This window comes from Cryptomeria japonica, chromosome 7 (assembly GCF_030272615.1).
Source record: "Cryptomeria japonica chromosome 7, Sugi_1.0, whole genome shotgun sequence".
NCBI lineage: Eukaryota > Viridiplantae > Streptophyta > Pinopsida > Cupressales > Cupressaceae > Cryptomeria > Cryptomeria japonica.
In genome coordinates, this window is record NC_081411.1 from 647,173,765 (window position 1) to 647,194,313 (window position 20,549).

The window sequence follows — 20,549 nt, forward strand, 5'->3', positions numbered from 1 at the left end:
GTTGGAACCCATGAGGTTAGGCTAGGGGTTATGTTATAAGGGTGGTTAAAGTTAGGAGGCATGTGACTCAAATGAAATATTTTAATTAATTAAATTCAAATAAAGGAGGGGAGGAGAAGGGGGATTAATTAATTAAGATATTTAATCAATTATTTGGATATGGAAAAGGGGAATTAATTAATTAAGATATTCAATCAATTGGAGATGGCCTTATTAAGTAAATTAATTTGACTAGAGGGGGACAAGATGCTACATATAATTAAATAATATAGATTATTCAATTAATGTGAGAGGCTAAGGGAATAAAATTTGATTAAATTGATTAGTCAAATTTAAGTGTCTATGTACATAATTCTAAATATAAATAATGTACAAAATGGAATACAAGGATAAAGTATTGGGACTACTTGAGATGATTCTGATAAAATAAAAATAAATAACATAAAATAATTAAATATGCACCTAAATGCCTTAAGAAGTGGCTAAAGAAATATCAATAAAAAATAAGAAACACATGTACTATCTATAGTTTATACATATTTGACATTTCCAAATGTATATTATACATATAAATATACATATACTAAAATAGGTTCTATGATTAATGATTCAATTATATTTAGTTATGGAATTCCTTTTTATGGTTTGATTGGTTCATCTTATGATATTGGTTAAATTATGCCTTACAATGGTTATTAGCTTATTCAAGTTTATTTGTGTGTATTGCTTATTTTTAATCCCATATCAAGCATATACATATGAACATTAAAAAATTAAAAAAGAATATTAGACCTTTTAGTTCACTCCTTTTGAACTATTTTTACATCATAGATTGTGCATGACACAAGATGCACCTCTCCACAATGATCTACCTTTTTCACCATGTCATGGACCTTTTACACATTATACAATTTTCATTTTTCCATGATCGGTTATTCTAATGGTTACTTTATGAAACAATATACATACATTAATGGAATTTTCTTGTAGGATGACACTTAAATCATAAATTAATTACTTTTTGATGGACATAATATTTCTAAGGCATTTTATACAATGACCATTATTTTTCTTTTTTTATTTTAATATAAATAATATTATGAAAAAAAAATTAACTGGCTTAAAATTCAAATGGGTAGAAATTTGTTGGATATTGTTTTTGCTAGGATATGTTGTTGTCAATGATGTCAACATATTCCCGTCTTTGGTGTTCCGCAGACTGAAGAGAGTTTAGGTGGTATTTGATTCGTTGTGCTCCGGTATGATCGTATATTTCGTTACAGATTTGGGAGAGTGTTTGGGATGTCCGTGTGTATCTTCAATTTAGATGGTTCTTGATTTTGTTCTCTGCAAGTTATCTTTCTTGTCCGAGTTGTTTTTGTTAAGTGTTCTTGAGTGTTAGTGTGTTGATCGATGAAGATTTGATTAAGTGGTGCTAGTGCAGCTGTTCCAGATGGTTTTAACATGCTTGTTGGTGTTTCCTAATCATTTCATTTTTGGTGGTTCACATTAATCATTGTGTGATTTATTGAAGATCTTATGGGTCTGGTCATATTCTTTGTGTTATGCGGTATTTTAGATGGCGTAACGTGTTGTGGTTGATCTTGGCGAGATTTCTGGTGGCATTGCATGTTTGAGGATTTTATTTGGGTCCATGCTATGTTGTATACGTCATTGTATTGGTCTGGTGGTTGATTTATGTATCGTGTGATGTAATTTTGTAATTAGGTGTTGAGGGTTGATCCAACCTTGTAGTCAAGGTTGATGATCTATATAAATAGGTGCTATATTCATGTAATTTGTGGATCAGTGGTTGGAAGAGGTTGTGACTGCATTATCAGAGAGTTGTGTATGTGCGAACAAGCGATTCACATTTTGGTGTGGTGTATTGAGTAGAGAATGTTGCAGTGTAGACAAATGTGCTTAACTGGAACTGCCATCAGACATTTGGAGATGTTATTGTTTCAGTTCATGTAAACTAGATTGTAGTTTGAATATTATTGTAAAGTAGTGAACCTTCCCTGAGGGTTGTAGCCTTCTGGGTCATTATATTTGAGCAGTGAGCTCTAGGCAATGTGCATGAATGCATGTGCATTCCCTATTGTAATATATGCACATACTACTGCAAAGTATCATCTTATTGTGGGTAGGTTCGCACCGTGGTTTTTCTCTTAATCGGGTTTTCCACATCAAAATCTTGGTGTTATGTGTGTTCCTATTATTGTGTTCATTTATGTTTTTATTTTTATTGATTAGATCTAAGACTGTGCTTAAATTGTTTAATCCAATGAAAACTGACTCACCCCACCTCTTAGTTTTCCTTCATTATTGTTGCCAACAATCTGTAACAAAGCTAGATCCTTTGGAAGAAGCTTGACTGCTTGAGGAGATCCAGGATGGAAACCTATGTTTTCAAGAAAGAGAGTATGAGATTTTATGGAAATAATTACACTGTATGGAAGGACCGGATAGAGTGTCATTTAAAGTGCCTTGGAGATAATTATTGGAAGATTACAAAGAATACCTACAATGTTCCTTAGAATGGTCTAATTACTGTAGCTAAGATCAAGGATGTTGAACATAACATAAGAGCTAAGGAAGCATTACTGATTGCCTTGACCGATTCAGAGATGACTAATGTGATGGGAATACAGACTGCACATGAGATCTAGGAAAAGCTAGATACCTTGTATGAAGGAGACAAATATGTTAAAGTTGCTAAGTTGTAGAGCTTGAAAGGAAAGTATGAAATGTTGAAGATGGGAGAAGATGAGAACATAACATCCTTTATGGGTAAAGTTAATGAGCTTGTCATGAACATCAAATGTTCTAGTGGAACTCTTGACGAAGATGAGATTGTTGGTAAAGTGTTGAGATCCTTGCCTCCCGCTTACAAATCTAAAGTTGTTTCTATTAATGAGATCTAGACTGTGACTACTATGATAAGAGACATGTTGGTTTGAAATCTTGCTACTTTTGAGCTGAGTGAAATTGGAGAATCACATGGTAAAAATGAGACTACATTTAAAGGCTCTATATCTTGGAAGCAAAAGTATGATCCGGGAAAGAGTTCATCTAGGGTTTACAGATATGAAAGATAAATGGGAGAGATGGAAGAACATGAAAGAGATTTGGATGAGGTTGAAGCACTTGTTTCTCAAAGATTGCCTAAGGGAGTCAGTAAGTATGATGGAAAGTTACCTTTGAAATGTTTCTCTTGTAATAAGATAGGATATTTTGCTTCTAGGTGTCTTGAAAGAATGTCTAGGTATGATAAATATGATAGATCTGGTAAGCAAGATAAATATGAGAAGCATGATAGGCCCTATAAGCCCAACTAGAAGTACAAATATCAAAATAGATGTTATTATTTTGCTGATATTTAGAAGATGAATTTGTATTTATTTCTATCAAGGAAGATGATCTGGTACTAGTGAATTCTACAAGCTGCATTGTTGAGGAGAAAGCTTTGACTACTAAGATTGAAGAAGAATATGAATGGGTGATTGATAGTGGTTGTTCACATCATATGATAGGTGATAAAACAAAATTTATGAATATGAAAAGGTATGATGGTGGTATAGTGAGATTTGGAGATGATAAAGCTTGTGCGATTTGTGGTAGAGGTTCTATTTCTTTTGATGGTAAGCATAATATTGATAATGTCTTATATGTTGAAGGTTTGAAGCATAATCTTTTGAGTGTAGAACAGAGGGTTGACAAGGGATATGATTTGCAATTCAAGAAAGGTAAATGCAAGATTCTAATTTTCCTCCGGTATAGAGATTGCATTATGGACTAGGACTAAAGGTAATAACTTTCACTTGAATGCTGGTGAGAAAAGTTGTTTGATTGCTCAGATAGATGAAAGTTGGTTGTGGCATAGAAGGATGTGTCATGTTAATTTGACTGCATGATAAAGAGAAGTTCTACTCAAGCTGTTAGATATTTGCCTAAGATTATAAAACCTTTTGATCTGGTATATAAAGAATGTCAATTGGGAAAGCAAACAAGAATTTGATTTAAGAGTAAGCAGTATACATCTAATGGATTATTAGATCTTGTGCATACTAATTTGTGTGGTCCTACAAGAGTGAGAAGCATGCAGGGTGACAAATATTTCATGTTATTGATTGATGACTATTCTAAAATGATGTGGGTTACTTTTCTAAGGGAGAAATTAGAAGCACTTGAGAAATTCAAGATATTCAAAGGAAAAGTGAAGACTGAGACAAGGTTGAAACTGAAGTGTCTAAGATCTAAAAAAGGAGGAGAATTCACATCTGATGAGTTTGATTCATTTTGTGAGAGGAATGGAATTAGAAGACAATTATCTGCTGCTAGTTACCCTCAACAGAATATAGTTGTTGAAAGAAAGAACATAACCATTTTGGATGTTGCTAGGACTATGATGATCGAAGGAAATTGTGTACAAACCTTTTGGAGAGAAGTTGTTAGCACTGTTGTTTACACATTTAACCGAGTGCATATAATAGGTGATTCTAATAAGACTCCTTATGAGCTATGGTTTGGTCATGTTCCTACAGTTAGATATTTTAAAATTTTTGGAAGCAAATGTTATATAAAAAGAGATGAGGATATAGGAAAATTTGATGCAAGATGTGATGAAAGAATCTTCTTGGGTTATTCCACTAAGAGCAAGGCTTACTAGTGTTACAATAAGAAGTTGAAGAAGATAGTGGAAAGCACAAATGTGAAGGTTGATGAATGTCATGGAAAGAAAATCAAAGAATGTGGTTATGAGTTTGAAGATCAGGATGTTATTTCAAAATCTATGGAGACTCATATCCTTAAGCAGAATGCTCCGGTAGAGATAGTTAATCTGGATATTACTGCTACCGATGAAGAAGTTCAAGAACCCGAGAATCGGAACAATCAGAAGACTTCGATGTATGTGAAATTGAATCATTTAGAAAATTAGATTTCAAAGATTGAACCTAAAGATGTTGCAGAAGCACGTAAAGATGAGAATTGGATAAAATCTATGAAAGAAGAGTTGAATCAGATTGAGAAGAATAACACATGGGAGCTTGTTCCGAGACCTAAAGACAATAATATGATTGACACTAAATGGGTGTTCCAGAATAAACTGAATGAAGCTGATGAAGTGGTTAGAAACAACTCAAGATTGGTATGTAAGGGATTCTCTCAGATGGAAGGAATTGATTATGAGGAGACTTTTTCTCCGGTAGCTAGAATTTAAGAGTTGTTAGATTAATATCTTCTTGCATATGCTACTATGCAAATTGAAGAAATTACTATATGGACTAAACCAAGCCCCTAGAGCCCGGTATGCTAGATTGGATGGGTATCTGATGAAGTTGGGATTCTATAAAGGTACTGTTGATAGTAATTTATACTTTAAGGTTGATAATGATAACATTTTGATTGTTGAAGTCTTTGTTGATGACATTATTTTTGGAGGAGATGATGATTTGAGTATGGAGTTTGCTGATGATATGCAAAAAGAGTTTGAGATGTCTATGATAAGTGAGATGAAATTCTTCTCAGGATTGCATATTACACAGATTAACAAAGGCATTTTCATTTCTCAATCTAAGTATGTGAAGGAATTGTTCAAATTTTTTGGGTTAAATGATTCTAAACCTGTTGGAACTCCCATGGTGACTGGATGAAAGTTGTCTAAGAATGATGAATCTCAGAAAGTTAATCAGACCTTGTATAGATCTACGGCTGGTGGATTGTTATACTTAACTCAAACTAGGCCAGATATTATGCATGTTGTTTGTCTTTGTGCTATATTTCAAGTTGATCCTAAATAGAGTCATGTTACAGGTGGGAAAAGGATTTTCAGATACTTGAAGGGGATAGTTGACTATGGTTTATGGCATCCAATGAATAATGATTTCTTGTTATGTGATTATACTGATGTTGATTGGGCAAGTGATGTTGATGACCAGAAGAGAACTACAAGTGGAGCTTTCTTTTTTAGGGAATAAGTTGGTTTCATGGTCCAGTTAGAAGCAAGATGTTATATCTCTATCTACTGTAGAAGTTGAATACATTGATGCTGCCAACAACTGTACTCAGGTCGTTTGGATGAAGCAAATGTTGAAGGATATTAGAGTTGTGTATGATGAACCTACTGTTATATAATGGGACAATTCAAGTGGTATCAATATTTCTAAGAATCCAATACTGCACTCTAAGCCAAAACATATATCAATTAAGTATCATTTCTTGAGGGAGAAAGTCAGTGATGAAGAAGTTGAATTGGAGTATGTATCTACTGTTAGGATTCCCAAAGATACTGAGAGGGGGGGGGTGAATCAGTATCTGACCAGTTAAAGAATTTTCTGAACTTATTATATGAAAAGCATTCCAAAACTGTGTACCGGTAAACCAAAATTAATGCAGTAAATAAGAACAATAAGCACAACATGAAAGACACACCATAACACAATATTTAAATGAGGAAACCCAGTGTGGGAAAAACCTCAGTGGGATTTGTGACCCACAATATTCGCTTATTGCCCAATAAGAGAATATTACTATTACAATAGGGACCTGCACATGCAGGAAGGCCAAGTGCCTAGAGCTCACTGCTCAGTTACAAAAGAAGTCTCACTGACTTACAAAAGTGGATTATGAAAATCCAAGGTCATGTATTGGTTCAGATCAACATCTTCTATGCCAGGTTCAGTACCGGTTTAAGCTTTGTAATAATCATAAACCCTTATCCAAAATCTACCTTACAATTCTCACATTAGGTCTTCAATAATCTAACCATATCCCTTCACCTAAATGATCAACAAGATCTCATACTTATATGAGTCTTATTACAATCCGCCATGTCATCTTACGAAAAGATTTTACAATTAAATACAAAATACAATTAAACAAAATTCTTGTCAGCCATGGTGTCGGTAATCAATTTTTTCGGTGCCGGTGAACTGTATGCCGATGTAGAGTCTGCCAGTGTCAGTGCCTACCGATAACATATGATTGTAAGGTTTCCATCAATGACAATACCTTTAATCACCTACAATTTCTCATTGGAGTGTGCATTTGCCAACAATCTCCCCCTTTGGCATTGATGGCAACACTCATGAGAAAAATCCAAAAAAGTGTCCAAAAAAGAATCTGCCAAAACTTGTCAAAACGTGTTACCAAAATGTGTGCTCCCCCTGAGCTGATGATGTCTTTCTTCTGATCATTTTTCTCATCTCCACTACTCCCCCTTTGGAATCAATGACAAAGACTGTCACTCACTGTCAATGGAGTGTGTTTCCTGCCTAGATCCTTATAACTGGTGGGTTACAATCTGATAGATGTCTACCAATGCAAAATTTTGATTGTCGCTGAACCTTTCACTGTCCTTTATTGCTACTTCTATTCTTTGAATTGTACCGGTGAGTATGTGCATTTTCTCTTCCGGTGTCTTAAGTCCTGGAACCAGAGCCTCAGAAATTTATTTTCTCAAAGAAATGAGGTAATCCAGTTTAGGACCTAGTTTGCATTTTAAATCCTTTGCCTTAAACTTTATCTTTTCTTTATCTTTTTCTAACTTTCCAATTTTCTCCTCAAGAACTGCAATATTCTTTTCAACTTCCAAAAATGAATCTGATGTTCCTATTAAGTTGTCAGCAATATTGTTGATTTCTTTTTGTGCTTTGTTGATCTCTGAATCTATGTCTTTTGTCAAAATATCAGTTTTGCAGGTATCTCTATACAGTTTCTTGAAATCCAAAATTATTTCTCCTAATGCCGGTAATAAGGTTTCCATTTGTTCCTTATTATTCTTCACTGTTTCCTCAAAGAATTTTTCTTTTTCCCTATTCATTTTTCTTTGAATGTACCTTCATTTATCTGGTCTAGTGTTATTAGGTTGTCGGTTATATACTTAGACAATGTGTCTAATTGGCTCAAAGAATCCTTACTATCTATGTTACACTTTGGAGCTATCATCTTCAAAATTGGTAAAGTGTCATCTATAGCCTTATAAGCTTGTGCATTACACTCTGTTATTTTCTTTATTGAATCCAAGAGTACCTATATTACATTTGTTGGCCTGAATTCAGTCATTGATGTGCTAGATGACTATCCAACTGTTCTCATAATCTATAGTCCATCGGTTGTAGTGATAGCTTTGCTTTCGTCTTTCTCTGGAGGATTTGTTTGAGTTTGCATTTCCACTACCAAGGGCTTGGGCTTTTAAGATGAAGTGAGTGGTACAATTTGAGTAGGTACCTAAGAAGGAGCCTGTTGCTCAACCTGTTTCTATGTGTTTTCCTCAGCAAGAGCCTATTGCTCTAATGGTTTCTTTGTTTGTGCTTCAGATGATTTCACTGTAGTGTCCACTACCGGTTTTTCTTTGTTTACCTCTATGTTGTCTACTACCGGGTTTTCTGTTGGTTTTTCAGTTTCAGTAGTTATCGGTGGCTCAGTAGATGCAACAGTATGCACAGTTGTGGTTTCTGCCTTACCAGTGTCCAAGGGATCATTTGATCCTTCAGTTTGTTGTTGTTCCTCAATTCCAATGTTTTCAATTCCAATATTTCCTACCCGTGGCTCTGTTGCCACATCTATCTTCTCAGTTGATTCCTTATCCACCACAATATTGACTTCCTGAGTGTCAATGTTCATTGTGTATAACACCTCAGAATCACGATTCGTATCCTCATGTGGAGTCTCCACATTCTCAATAGTCGGTAAACTATCAGTTAGTACCGGTGGAGTATCTGAAGGTGGTGGCAAATTGGCTGTCACTTTTATATTTGGTGGTCCACCTACTTTGCCTTTTCCTTTGTCCTTATCCTTCTGGTATACCATAAAGGGTTTTGGTCCTTTTAGTTCTTCTTGTTTTTCTTTCTCCACAAAGAATATGTCCCATTTATTAGTTGTTTCTTTAGAGATTTCATTCATTTTGCCTGCCATTAGACTTACATGTCAGTGACCACTAGAAAAGACTGTCCTATTTTCTTTACTAATCAGTTCATCAATTTCCTCAATTGATTTCACTGGATGAATAGCTAGCAATTTCTCAATCTTGATTTTCTTGTCTAGTTCCATAATGGCTAACCTTTTAGCATCAAGCCGCCTATATAGATCACTAGGCAAATAATCTACAACCTCTATCAAAATTTTCTTATAAATATCTAAGTGTAAGATGATACTATTTTCTATGCTTTCTTTCTCCTCATTTGTAAAAGTATCATACAATTTACTTACATTTGATAAGTTTCCATCATCTATTTATTTCATTCAATAGTTTGTCAAGTGGAGGAATAACCTATTTTTTCTATCTCTTCTTTGGTGTCAATTTCTTAGCTAGAGGCCCAACTGCTTGTTGTTTTTGGCTTGTCTTTCTGGGTCTAGGTGAGGATGTCGGTGAGGGTTTTCTTTTTCTTTCTACCCTTTTGAATACAACCGGTATCTCACTGTCAGAAGAAGTTGCAACCGGTGAAAGATGTGTTTCCGATTGTAGTCCTTCCAATTCACTTTCCTTAATACCAATTTTATTCAAAACATCTTCCTTTATTTCTTTTGCATGCCTTGAACCTCTCCTAAGTATTTGCTCAGTTTTCTTAACTCTTTTCTAAGATTGAATGCCACTTTCAATTGTTTCAGCATTGCCAAATACTTTTTCTGTCGGTTCCTTAGGGGCTTCTAAGAGGGCTTTTGCATAAGTTTCAATTATGTTGTCATTAGCCTCATATCCCATCTTTGTAACCCAAACAATCCTAGGGATAACTACCTCCATCCAGATTTCATCTTTCTTGATCACAAAGCATATCTCTTTTTGGTACTTATCAACAATTTCTTGAGATAGCCTTATTCTTGTCTTCATTCTTTATTTCAAAGTTTGAATATACTCATTTATGTTTTTCTCTCTGTCATCTCCCACACTATTTAGTATGTCTAACAGATGCTTTCCTACCGGTATATCAAAACCAAAGTCTTTCCTACCAATACCGGGTACTTCCTTGGTAATGTATAACGTTAAGCACACAAGCAAGTTACCAAATCTGAAATTTCCCTTCTTATCATCTTTGATTTTCTTCAAGTTGTCTATCAGTTCATCTTTAAGCCATTCACATACCTCAATTCTTGCATTGTCATTCACCATGTCATATGCACTTTTAATACATAAGCTAGAGACAAAGTTTAGTCTGTTTGCATGTGTAGCCTTATAACCAAGAATCATACTAACAAATCTAACATTTATATCTTTCACATCCTTGACTCTTAGGGATCTTTTGTCAAATGTTGTGCCGGTTAAGGTCATCACAGTGTCATTTGAAACTTTCTTAGTTCTGTCAGGCCTGCTACCGATGGAAGGTAAGCCCGTTACTGCCCTAACTGCCTCTTTAGTGATCTTATGGATGGAATCCAACCAAAAGAACTCACCATGGACTCTGCTCAGGACTATCCTTATCACATCTTTCAGAAAATCAGGGATACTAAGAATGTCCACAAAACCTAGGGTTTCCACTACCTTGTGTTCTGGTTTAACATTACCATTTGCATCACAAATTATAGTCCTATACATGTTCTTAATTTCATCATCTCCTAGTTCCTCAATATGACAATGTATATACATTCTAGGATCCTCTGCATAAACTACTCCCTTAGGTATTTTCGAAAATGCTCCGAGGGTATCATCTTTCTTCGCAATTTCGACAATAAGTTTGAACACAGGTCTAGGGCGCTTGATAACTTCAATCACAGTATGGTTTGTAATAAATTCAGGTGTAGATGAAGAAGCCATAGTTATAAATACCTTAATCTGCCTTTAGGATGAGTTCCTGAATGAACTGCTTCACTTTTCGCTAAGGATGCCTTCGCTCGGGATTTTCGCGCTCTCTGAAGATTTGAATGCTTGGTGAATGAAAAAGGAGCTAAAAAACTTTCTTTATAATGCTATTTCCTTCAATTACCACATGTAATGCCTATCGGTTAAGTCAAAAACTTAACTCATCTGCCGGTAAGGAATTAATTCAACTTCTCACCATCAACCGAGGGTAAATTAGCATGTTTTCAACATGTTGCCATACCCCCAAGGGATTATTTCTCAGTTAGATGAAGAATCTCCTATCGGTGGAGTGATACTCTGTTCTGCCGGTCGAGGAGTATTCCCATCAACATTCTGATTTGACTTTCTAATCCATTGCTTTGAAAATTCTTGCTTTACCTCTTCAACTTTTTGTTTACCTTTCAAGTTGGGTCCTTTGTTGTTTGTCGGTGACGTCTTACTTCTACAAAATTTTGCAATATGTCCAATATTGTTGCAAGCATAACAAGTCACATTGTTTTTCTGAATAGCTTTCCCATATCCTATACTGGTATGTGTTCTGCATTGATTAGATAGATGTCCAAATCTTCCACAAACATAACATCTTACATTCATTCTGCAATTTTTTGAATTATGACCAACTTTGTTGCATTTAGAACATTGACCGGCGGGTGTATTAGTGTTCTGATAATTTCTAGATCTACACTAATTTTCTCTATGACCATACTTGTTACAATTAAAGTATTTCCCATTAAATTTGTAAGAATTAGGTTGTCTTACCGGTTTGCTGTGATCATGATTGTTTGTAGTACCAGAGCTTTCACCAACTTCAAAGCCAAGGCCATTTGTATCACCATTAGGTTTTTGATTCTTCAGCATGTCATCAAGTTCTTCTGAACTTTTCTTGAATTTATCCTTGTGTTGATTTGCAGTAGCCAATTCATTTTCCAAGAAATCTTTCTGTCTCATGAGTTCAGTTTTGTCATGTTCTAAGTGAATTAGATCTGTTTTTAGCATATCATTCTAATGACTGAGTCTTAGATTTTCATTTGCAGCATCATTGATTCTTCTGGTCAAGTCATCTTCATTCTTCTTCCAATTTTCAGTCTTGTTACAAAATCTCATAGTCGTATCCTGCATCTCATTCTTCATTGTACCGTTTTCTTGTCTTAGTTTGTTCACCAGATCATTAAGAGTTTCCTTTTCATCATCATCATTCTACATCTTTTCACAAAGTTCTCTTCTTTTGTTTCTTGCAATAGTGAGATTCTCTTGAAGTCCTTGAATGATATCCTGTGCAGCCTTCAGATCATCTTCAAGTTTGATATTCTTTACTTTTTCTGCATCATAGTCTAAAAGAGTTGTTTCCAATTGCTTTCTCAAGTTTTCCATCTCTATCGATGTCAGAATATTCCTCAAGTTATTAGGCTTTTGAAAATAGAGGACCAGGCTCTGATACCAATTGTCAGGATTCCCAAAGATACTAAGAGGGGGGGGTGGTGAATCAGTGTCTGACCGGTTAAAGAATTTTCTGAACTTATTATATGAAAAGCATTCCAAAATTATGTACCAGTAAAACAAAATCAATGCAGTAAATAAGAACAATAAGCACAACATGAAAGACACACCATAACACAACATTTTAACGAGGAAACCCGATGTGGGAAAAACCTCGGTGGGATTTGTGACCCACAATATTCGCTTACTGACCAATAAGAGAATATTATTGTTACGATAGGGGCCTGCACATGCAGGAAGGCCAAGTGCCTAGAGCTCACTACTCAATTACAAAAGAAGTCTCCCTGACTTACAAAAGTGGATTATGAAAATCCAATGTCATGTACTGCTTCAAATCAGCATCTGTTATGCGAGGTTCAGTACCGGTTTAAGCTCTGTAATAATCATAAAACCTTATCCAAAATCTGCCTTACAATTCACACACTAGGTCTGCAATAATCTAACCATATCCCCTCACCTAAATGATCTACAAGATCTCATACTTATATGAGTCTTATTACAATCTGCCATGTCGGCTTACAAAAAGATTTTACAATTAAATACAAAATACAATTAAACAAAATTCCTGTTGGCCATGGTGCTGGTAATCAATTTTTTCGGTGCCGGTGAACTATATGTCGGTACATAGAGTCTTCCAGTGTCGGTGCCTGCTAGTAACATATGATTGTAAGGTTGCCATCAATGACAATACCTTCGATCACCTACAATTTCTCATTGGAGTGTGCATTTGCCAACATCTACAAGGGATTAGATTGCAAATATTTTTACTATGCCTTTGCCTGCAAATACATTTGTATATTTGAGAGACAAGTTAGGGGTCTTTGCCCCTCCTGATGAGAACTAGATGCACTATGATGCATCAATATGATGGACTTCAGAGTCTTATCTTCTTATTTGAATTGATGAGTTGGTGTTGCTACTCAACCGAAGTAGTCTGTGTTTTGGGGAGAGAAATTCATGTTTCATATTCTAAGGGGGAGAGTAAGTTTGTTTATCTATTTTGAGATCTTTCGCATTGTTGTCAAAGGGGGAGAGAGATCATGTGAAAAACTACTTCATATGTCCTGATCTTAGGGGGAGTTTGCTGGAGATATCTTGTATGGTTCAAATGTTCATATTTATGAGTTTATTCTAAGGGAGAGAGATTATCTAGTAAAGGGGGAGAGAATAATCATTTGTATTTTGTCTGGCATTGTTGTCAAAAGGGAAGAGAAGCATGTGAAAAATTGCCTTATATTTGAAGCTTTGTGTGCATCATGTCTTAGGGAGAGATTGTTAGAGATTCCTGATACTGATCTATTCCTTTGCATTGATTGTTTTTCACATTCACATGTTGCCTTCAATTCCAAAGGGGTAGATTGTTGGATATTATTGCTGCTAGGATATGTTGTTGTCATTGATGTCAACATATTCTTGTGTTTTGGTGTTCCGGTGATTGTAGAGAGTTAAGTTTGTATTTGATCCATTGTGCTCTAGTATGATCATATCTTTGGTTGCAGATTTGGGAGAGTGTTTGGGATGTTCGTGTGTATCTTCAATTCAGATGGTTCATGATTTGATGCTCTGAAATTTATCTTTCTTGTCCGAGTTTTTGTTGTTAAGTGTTCTTGAGTGTTAGCATGATGATCGATGAAGATTTGATTAAGTGGTGGTGCAGCTATTGCGGATGGTTTTAACGTGCTTGTTGGTGTTTCCTAATCATGCCCTATTTGTTTTGGTTGTTCACATTGATCATTGTGTGCTTTATTGAAGATTTGAAGGGTCCAGTGATATTCTTCGTGTTATGTGGTATTTCCAACGGTGTAACATGTTGTGGTTGATCTTGGCAAGATTTCTAGTGGTGTTGCATGTTCGAGGATTTGATTTGGGTCCATGCTATGTTTTCTATGCCATTGTATTGGTCCAGTGGTTGATTTATGTATCATGTGATGTAATTTTGTAATTAGGTGTTGAGGGTTGAGTCGACCTTGTAGTCAAGGTTGATGATTTGTATAAATAGGTGCTATATTCATGTAATTTATGGATCGGTGGTTGGAAGAGGTTGTGTTTGCATTATCAAAGAGTGGTGTATGTGAGAACAAGTGAATTCATCTTTCGGTGTGGTGTATTGAACAAAGAGTGTCGCAGAGCAGACAAATGTGCTTAACTGGAGCCATCATAACGCATTTGGAGATACTATTCTTTTAGTTCATGTAAACCAGATTATAGTCCGAATATTATTGTAAGGCAGTGAACCTTCGTTGAGGGTTGTAGCCTTCCGGGTCATTATATTTGAGAAATGATCTCTAGGGAGTGTGCCTGAATGCATGTACATTCCCCATTGTAATATATATACATACTACTGCAGAGTATCATCTTATTGTGGGTAGGTTCCCACCGTGGTTTTTCCCTTAACCGAGTTTTCCACGTCAAAATCTTGGTGTTATGTGTGTTGCTATTATTGTATTCTTTTATGTTCTTATTGTTGCTAATTAGATCTGAGATTGTGCTTAAATCGTTTAATCTAGTGAAAACTAATTCACACACCCCCTCTCGTCTCAGTTTTCCTTCATTGTTGTTGCCAACAAAATTATCAAACCATTTATAGATTTAACATCAATTATTTATAGATTCAAACATGTTTAATATTAAATGGTTTCAGATTCAACTAATCTTAGCTTCAAGTGTTTTAATTTTTGATACATATAAACATCAGGTGTATTTAATTTTGAAAGGATTTTAACTTTCACATTATTGTAACATTCTAATTATTTTGATAATATTAATCTTAAGATTATTATAATTCAAACAATTAGAATATTAATCTATTTTTATTTTACAATATATTATGACCCATTGTTTCTCTTTCAGCAGTTCTCAGGTTTTCCTACTTTGGTGGTCCTAGACGACTCTGTTTTTGCATATAAGAAGATTTGCTTCTTTTTTTATGTTTAAGTCATGGCAACTTCAGCTAACATAGCAAGTATAATGTATGCAGCTTCTAACTACAAGGTTAAGTTTTTCATTGGATGTTGGGAAATTCTAGTTTCTAGAGCTTTCTCATCAGTTCAACTTTCAAAGATCTTCAATTTCAAAAAATCATTCATGGGAGATGCAATTCGAGAGATGATAGGTGGTTGCACCCTCTCTCCACAATCTCCTTGTGCTCTATTTCCCTCTTAGTTAATTTATGTTTTTGTTTTATATTGCTTTGATTTGTGTCAATATTATAGAACCCTGTCACAAATACTACATGAATTTGGGAATGAAGATTATACTATTAATCATGATTTTGAGATAGTGGCAAGGGGATATGATTTTCATGAGGGTCAAGCAGGCATTGGAGGATTATTTCTCAAAGATGACCTCTAAAGCAAATCTAAAATTGCTTCAATGTATGATTCTTTTAAAATAGCAATAGAGGATAATAATAAGGAAACTTTGGGTAGAACTTTATTTGCATATGCAGATAATAGTGGACCAGTACAACCAAAAGTAATTCAAAACAGATTTAGGGCTCTTTCCCTCTTCATTAACTATGAGGGTTTTGTTTCTTCACCAAGACCAAACAAGAAGTGGTCCTTCACATTCATGGCCCATCCAAGAATTCACCATTGTCATCCAAGAATTCATCACTATCAGTGCCAGTTGAATGTGCAAGCACTGAATTGCAATTACACTCAGTTTCATGATGTGGAAAGAGCGGATGATTTGGTATCTAAAAGAATCAAATTAGGAAATAAGGAGTAAGCTTTTTGGATTCATCTAACTTATGGTTTGATTATCTTCATAGTTATACCCTAAATTTTTTGTATTATTGGGTGGATTTGTATAGTCTTAGTTATATGATTACACAACTATTACAAATCTCCTTGGCCAGTCTCAGGGGTTTTTTCGTCATCAGAATGAGTGATTACCCACTCTTATATTTTGATATCCTCTCTATTGTATTCAAATATTTTCTCTATAATATATATATATACACACACTTTACGTTTTGTTCAAAAAAAAAAATATTATAACCCATTATTGTTATCATCTAATCTCAAATATATGATATTATTTCTCTATATTTTAGATAATTTTTAATCATCACATGATTTGAGTTTTCAAATATTTTGTAATAATCTTAATCTAAAAATATTATAATTCAAAAATTAAAACATTAAGATTTCTGTACAAGAAATAGATTCAGATTCAGATGCTTTTACATCATATTATGACCCATTATGGTTATATGACATTATTCCTCCATACTTTAACACTAGATGATCTCATTCACATATTCCGTGTGCCTTGGTAATTACATTAGAATTACAACTTGTGCCTTATAGTATCATACGTAATATTATATATTACACAATTACTTGATCTCTAATTCCAATGGGAAAGCATCTCTCTTTTACAATACATATTTATGCTTGCATTTTGCATTTTAGAGTAATATCTATTGCCTCTTATACGAGTCATCTATATTACTACTTTATCCTCACCATTGAAGACATCATATGAGACATCCTCTGACTCTTTGAAGACGCTTTTGCATTCGTGGTAATAGTTCTAATAAGTATAAACAATTGAGAGAGCTTTGATTTAATGGCAAAATTGTAAGGAATGAGAAGACACCCCATCATAAATTCAAAAATTTAAATGGAAAGTTGCGACATGTAAGTGTGAAGGACGAGATGAGCTATGATCTTATTCATTTTCTCGCTTGGATGGATGGCATCCCAAAATACGTAGTTGGAGGCATCATCACAAGTCCCTACACTTTTTTCATTACAAGTAAATCCAACCTCTACCAGTCCCGTTCCACAGCATCCCCTCGTTGATTCCTCAAAACCTTCACACACATCAAACAAATGCACAATTCAAGCTTTGTCTTCAAATGCTACAAACAATTAAAATCAAAACCTTGCCATAAAACCATATGCTCTAATACCATATTTTGCAGGATCTTGAATGGCATCAAAGATCACGTTGTAAATATCTATGTATACCATCATCATTCCAGGAAGTTTAGGCTTCAAGTTACTGATAACAGCTTGAAGCTTTTCATTGTAGGTCATGGCCACCTGGTTTAATTTCTCAACACAGGGGCGGACATCTGTTGTCTGTAGTCTTACAGATCGTTCTACAGGCAAGCAACCAAGAGGAGGCAGCCCAAATACTCCAAGCTTACGCGCACCTAAATGATAAAGCTCCTACAGCACCACCCAACAAATACTCAAAGTCAATAGCCCATCATTTTGTTCATGAGATTCTCTTTATATTCTTCGTCCTACCTTTGTGAAATCTTCTGCCTTTTTTACAAGAAAGTCTTGGTATTGTTCCACTGAAAACTCTTTTCTTCGAATTGGCAGAAGAAAATAGTTGTCCAAAATATCGTTGGACCCAATGCTGATTCCGTACAGTGCATTGCGGACTATGTCTGAGGCGTTCTTTTCTCCTACCACTTTCTTCAACTTCTCTACGTGGGCTTTGAAATATTCCACTTGTTGCCATATTGGCACTGCCTTCTGCAAAATTAGTACCAGTTCTCAGAGAGTGTACAATAATTCGAGCTGTAAGGAATTGTTAGATTTTAATTAGTACTGGCACGACAAAGAATAGAATAAGATGCAAATCACTAGTATTACCTTCAATGTATATTTGATATAAAATCCATAATGATCGAAGCTTAATAACTTCATTGATTTATGCTCCACCCAACTTAAAATCTCTATTCGACCATGAATCAGAAAACTAAAGAAAAAGATATAAAGATTCTGATGGGTGAGATCTCCCTTATTGATGTATGGGGCAAACTTTAGTTCCTATTTGCTATTGCTTTAGCTTTTTAACATCTTTTATTTGTTTCTTTATTTTTATGTTATGAGTAACTTTTTCTATCCGCTTTTATAAATAAATGATAATCCAGACATCATCATACAAAATTTCCAGATCTAGTCTTTATCCAGAAGAAATATATAATTTGTCCGTTCACACTAAAGCTCATATCACTTAGCAGATAAGAAAAGATTTAACTGAGTTATGACTGGAAGAATTTAAAAAGAAGGTCACCTACATTATTATGAGCAGTGAGGTCGTCGTATCCAGCAGCAGAAGACGCATAACTGACGCCTGTTAGCAAATCTTGGGTTTTGAGCTGGGGATCTAAATAAGCTGGCACGGTTTCTTTCAATCCCAATTCTTCAGCTGCAATCGTTTATTCCCATTAATCACTAGCTAAGTAAGTTTCGAATAACAGAAAATATTTCCATTTCCACAAATATCTAATGTCATAAACTATTTATACCTATAAAATCTGTGACCAATCTTCCATTGCAAAACCTTCCCGTGGGCTGGTGAGTGGGAAAATCTCTACCATATGGAAGAAAATTACATTTAAAAATGGTGTTGAGACCATTATTGTTGCCTGGATCTGCCGTAGAATCCCCGAAGATAAAGATAGCCGACACTGAACGAGCCCTTTCTGCTTTTACTAAAAATACTATCACAGATAAGGAAAGAAGCGTTCCAAAAATGGAGGACATCAACGACATGGCATTGGATTGATTTGAACCGACTACTGAAATTGGTATATTTCTTTTTATGGAAGGGAACAGGAGACCACATCTTTGGGAATGTAATTAACACCACCTAATTCCGGGCGACAATAGTAATTGCACTGCACATCTTGAAATCGGAAGACAGAGAATATATGGTTCTACATAACATCCATTCATTTAAAAGAACGTATTCATTTATGTCCGTATCATCAATATGTGGACAAGATTTAATTTAGATCAGCAAGTTGTTTGACTGTGTTAGATGGACTCTGCTAGGGAATATAGATAGGTATGTGGCCTGTAGGTTTCACGTATACCTCAAGGCAGTGTCGCTTTCAATTCATGAATGTTTACTCTTACAGACCGCACAATAAATCCTTGTCTTTGCTATTTATAGGGTGCTGCAGAACATTTATGGAATCATGTAGATTGCAGGGGCTAGATCTACTACACTTCTAACCAAAAGTAGCTACAATCAAATGGCTCTAATGTGGACTCACTCGTTCCAGTTAGTCACTAACAAATAGGAAATGTTATACCGACGGTGATGGATACAATAGGTAGTATAGGGTAATAAAATGCTTATGGTATACTAGGCTATTTCTACCAATAATGGGTATGTTGAAGGATATTTTAATTTTTTTTTTGGAGTGCAATTTGATATTTTGCAAATAGAAACGAGAGATACCTAATAGCTGTTATGTTGCATACATATCAAAAAGAGAAATAATTACTATATATATTTCAATTTTTATATTGACGATTGGTGGAGTCGTTGTTAATTTTACTATTTTGGCTAACATCATGATTGATAAGTAGGAGATATCTTCCACAACAAGTCAAACTATGAAATTGCTATTAGAATTCAATTTTGTAGTTTTTAAGTCAATTTATTGACCCATGTTTCATAAGTAGTGGTTCACAAGATCCCAACTCTCATGAGAATGAATGATGCACTTAGTGGCTCATTGCATCTAGGTGATGTTCACATAGGCGAAGCATTAGGCCTTACTACAAGGTCACCCATGCCAGTACTACTCCAACTCATGCACACTTAACCATCGAGTTTTTCCCCAAGGTTAAGCCTACTTTGCTTGCTACTCCATTTGCAATTTAACCTCCAACAAGTGTTGTAACTTATGAACCATTCATTATAGAGCCATTTTAGCTTATCCATTGATAAGTAAGAGATATTTTCCAAAGCAAGTCAAATTATGATATTGCTATTAGGATTCAATTGTGTATTTTTGAAGTCAAATTCATTGACCCATATTTCATGAGTAGTAGTTCACAAGAACCCATCTCTCATGAGAATGAATGGTACACTTAGCACTCATTACATCTAAAAGATGTTCAGAGGTGAAGCATTACACCTGCTTAGGGTCACCCATTCTAGTACTATTCCAACTCAATAGTGCTTAACCATGGAGTTTTCCCAGAATATTACTTGTTGCTACCCCATTTGCAAAACCTTCAACAAATGTTGTTCCTTATCAACCATTCATTATTCAGTGCCCAAGTTAGCTCATCAATTGATAAGTAGGAGATATTTTTCACAACAAGTCAAATTATGATATTGCTATCAAGAATCAACTATGTAGTTTTTTTATTCAAACTCATTGACCCATGTTTCATGAGTAGTGGTTTACAAGAACCCATCTCTCATGAGAATGAATGGTACAATTAGCACTCATTGCACCTAGGTGATGCTCATAGATGTTTAG

General features: G+C 35.0%; 1 protein-coding gene across 1 annotated transcript in view; it reads right to left on the minus strand.

Annotated features, from left to right (window-relative positions):
• LOC131856884 (GDSL esterase/lipase At2g42990-like) overlaps positions 1 to 18,819 on the minus strand; it is a 74,551-nt gene extending 55,732 nt beyond the window's left edge. Inside the window, exons 1-5 of the mRNA XM_059208840.1 lie at positions 18,573 to 18,819; positions 18,342 to 18,472; positions 17,560 to 17,793; positions 17,217 to 17,478; positions 17,058 to 17,117 (exon numbers count right to left, since the gene is read on the minus strand). Coding sequence (XP_059064823.1) covers positions 17,058 to 17,117; positions 17,217 to 17,478; positions 17,560 to 17,793; positions 18,342 to 18,472; positions 18,573 to 18,819 — 934 coding nt within the window. The remainder of the gene's footprint in view (positions 1 to 17,057; positions 17,118 to 17,216; positions 17,479 to 17,559; positions 17,794 to 18,341; positions 18,473 to 18,572) is intronic.
• Positions 18,820 to 20,549: the final 1,730 nt, after the last annotated feature.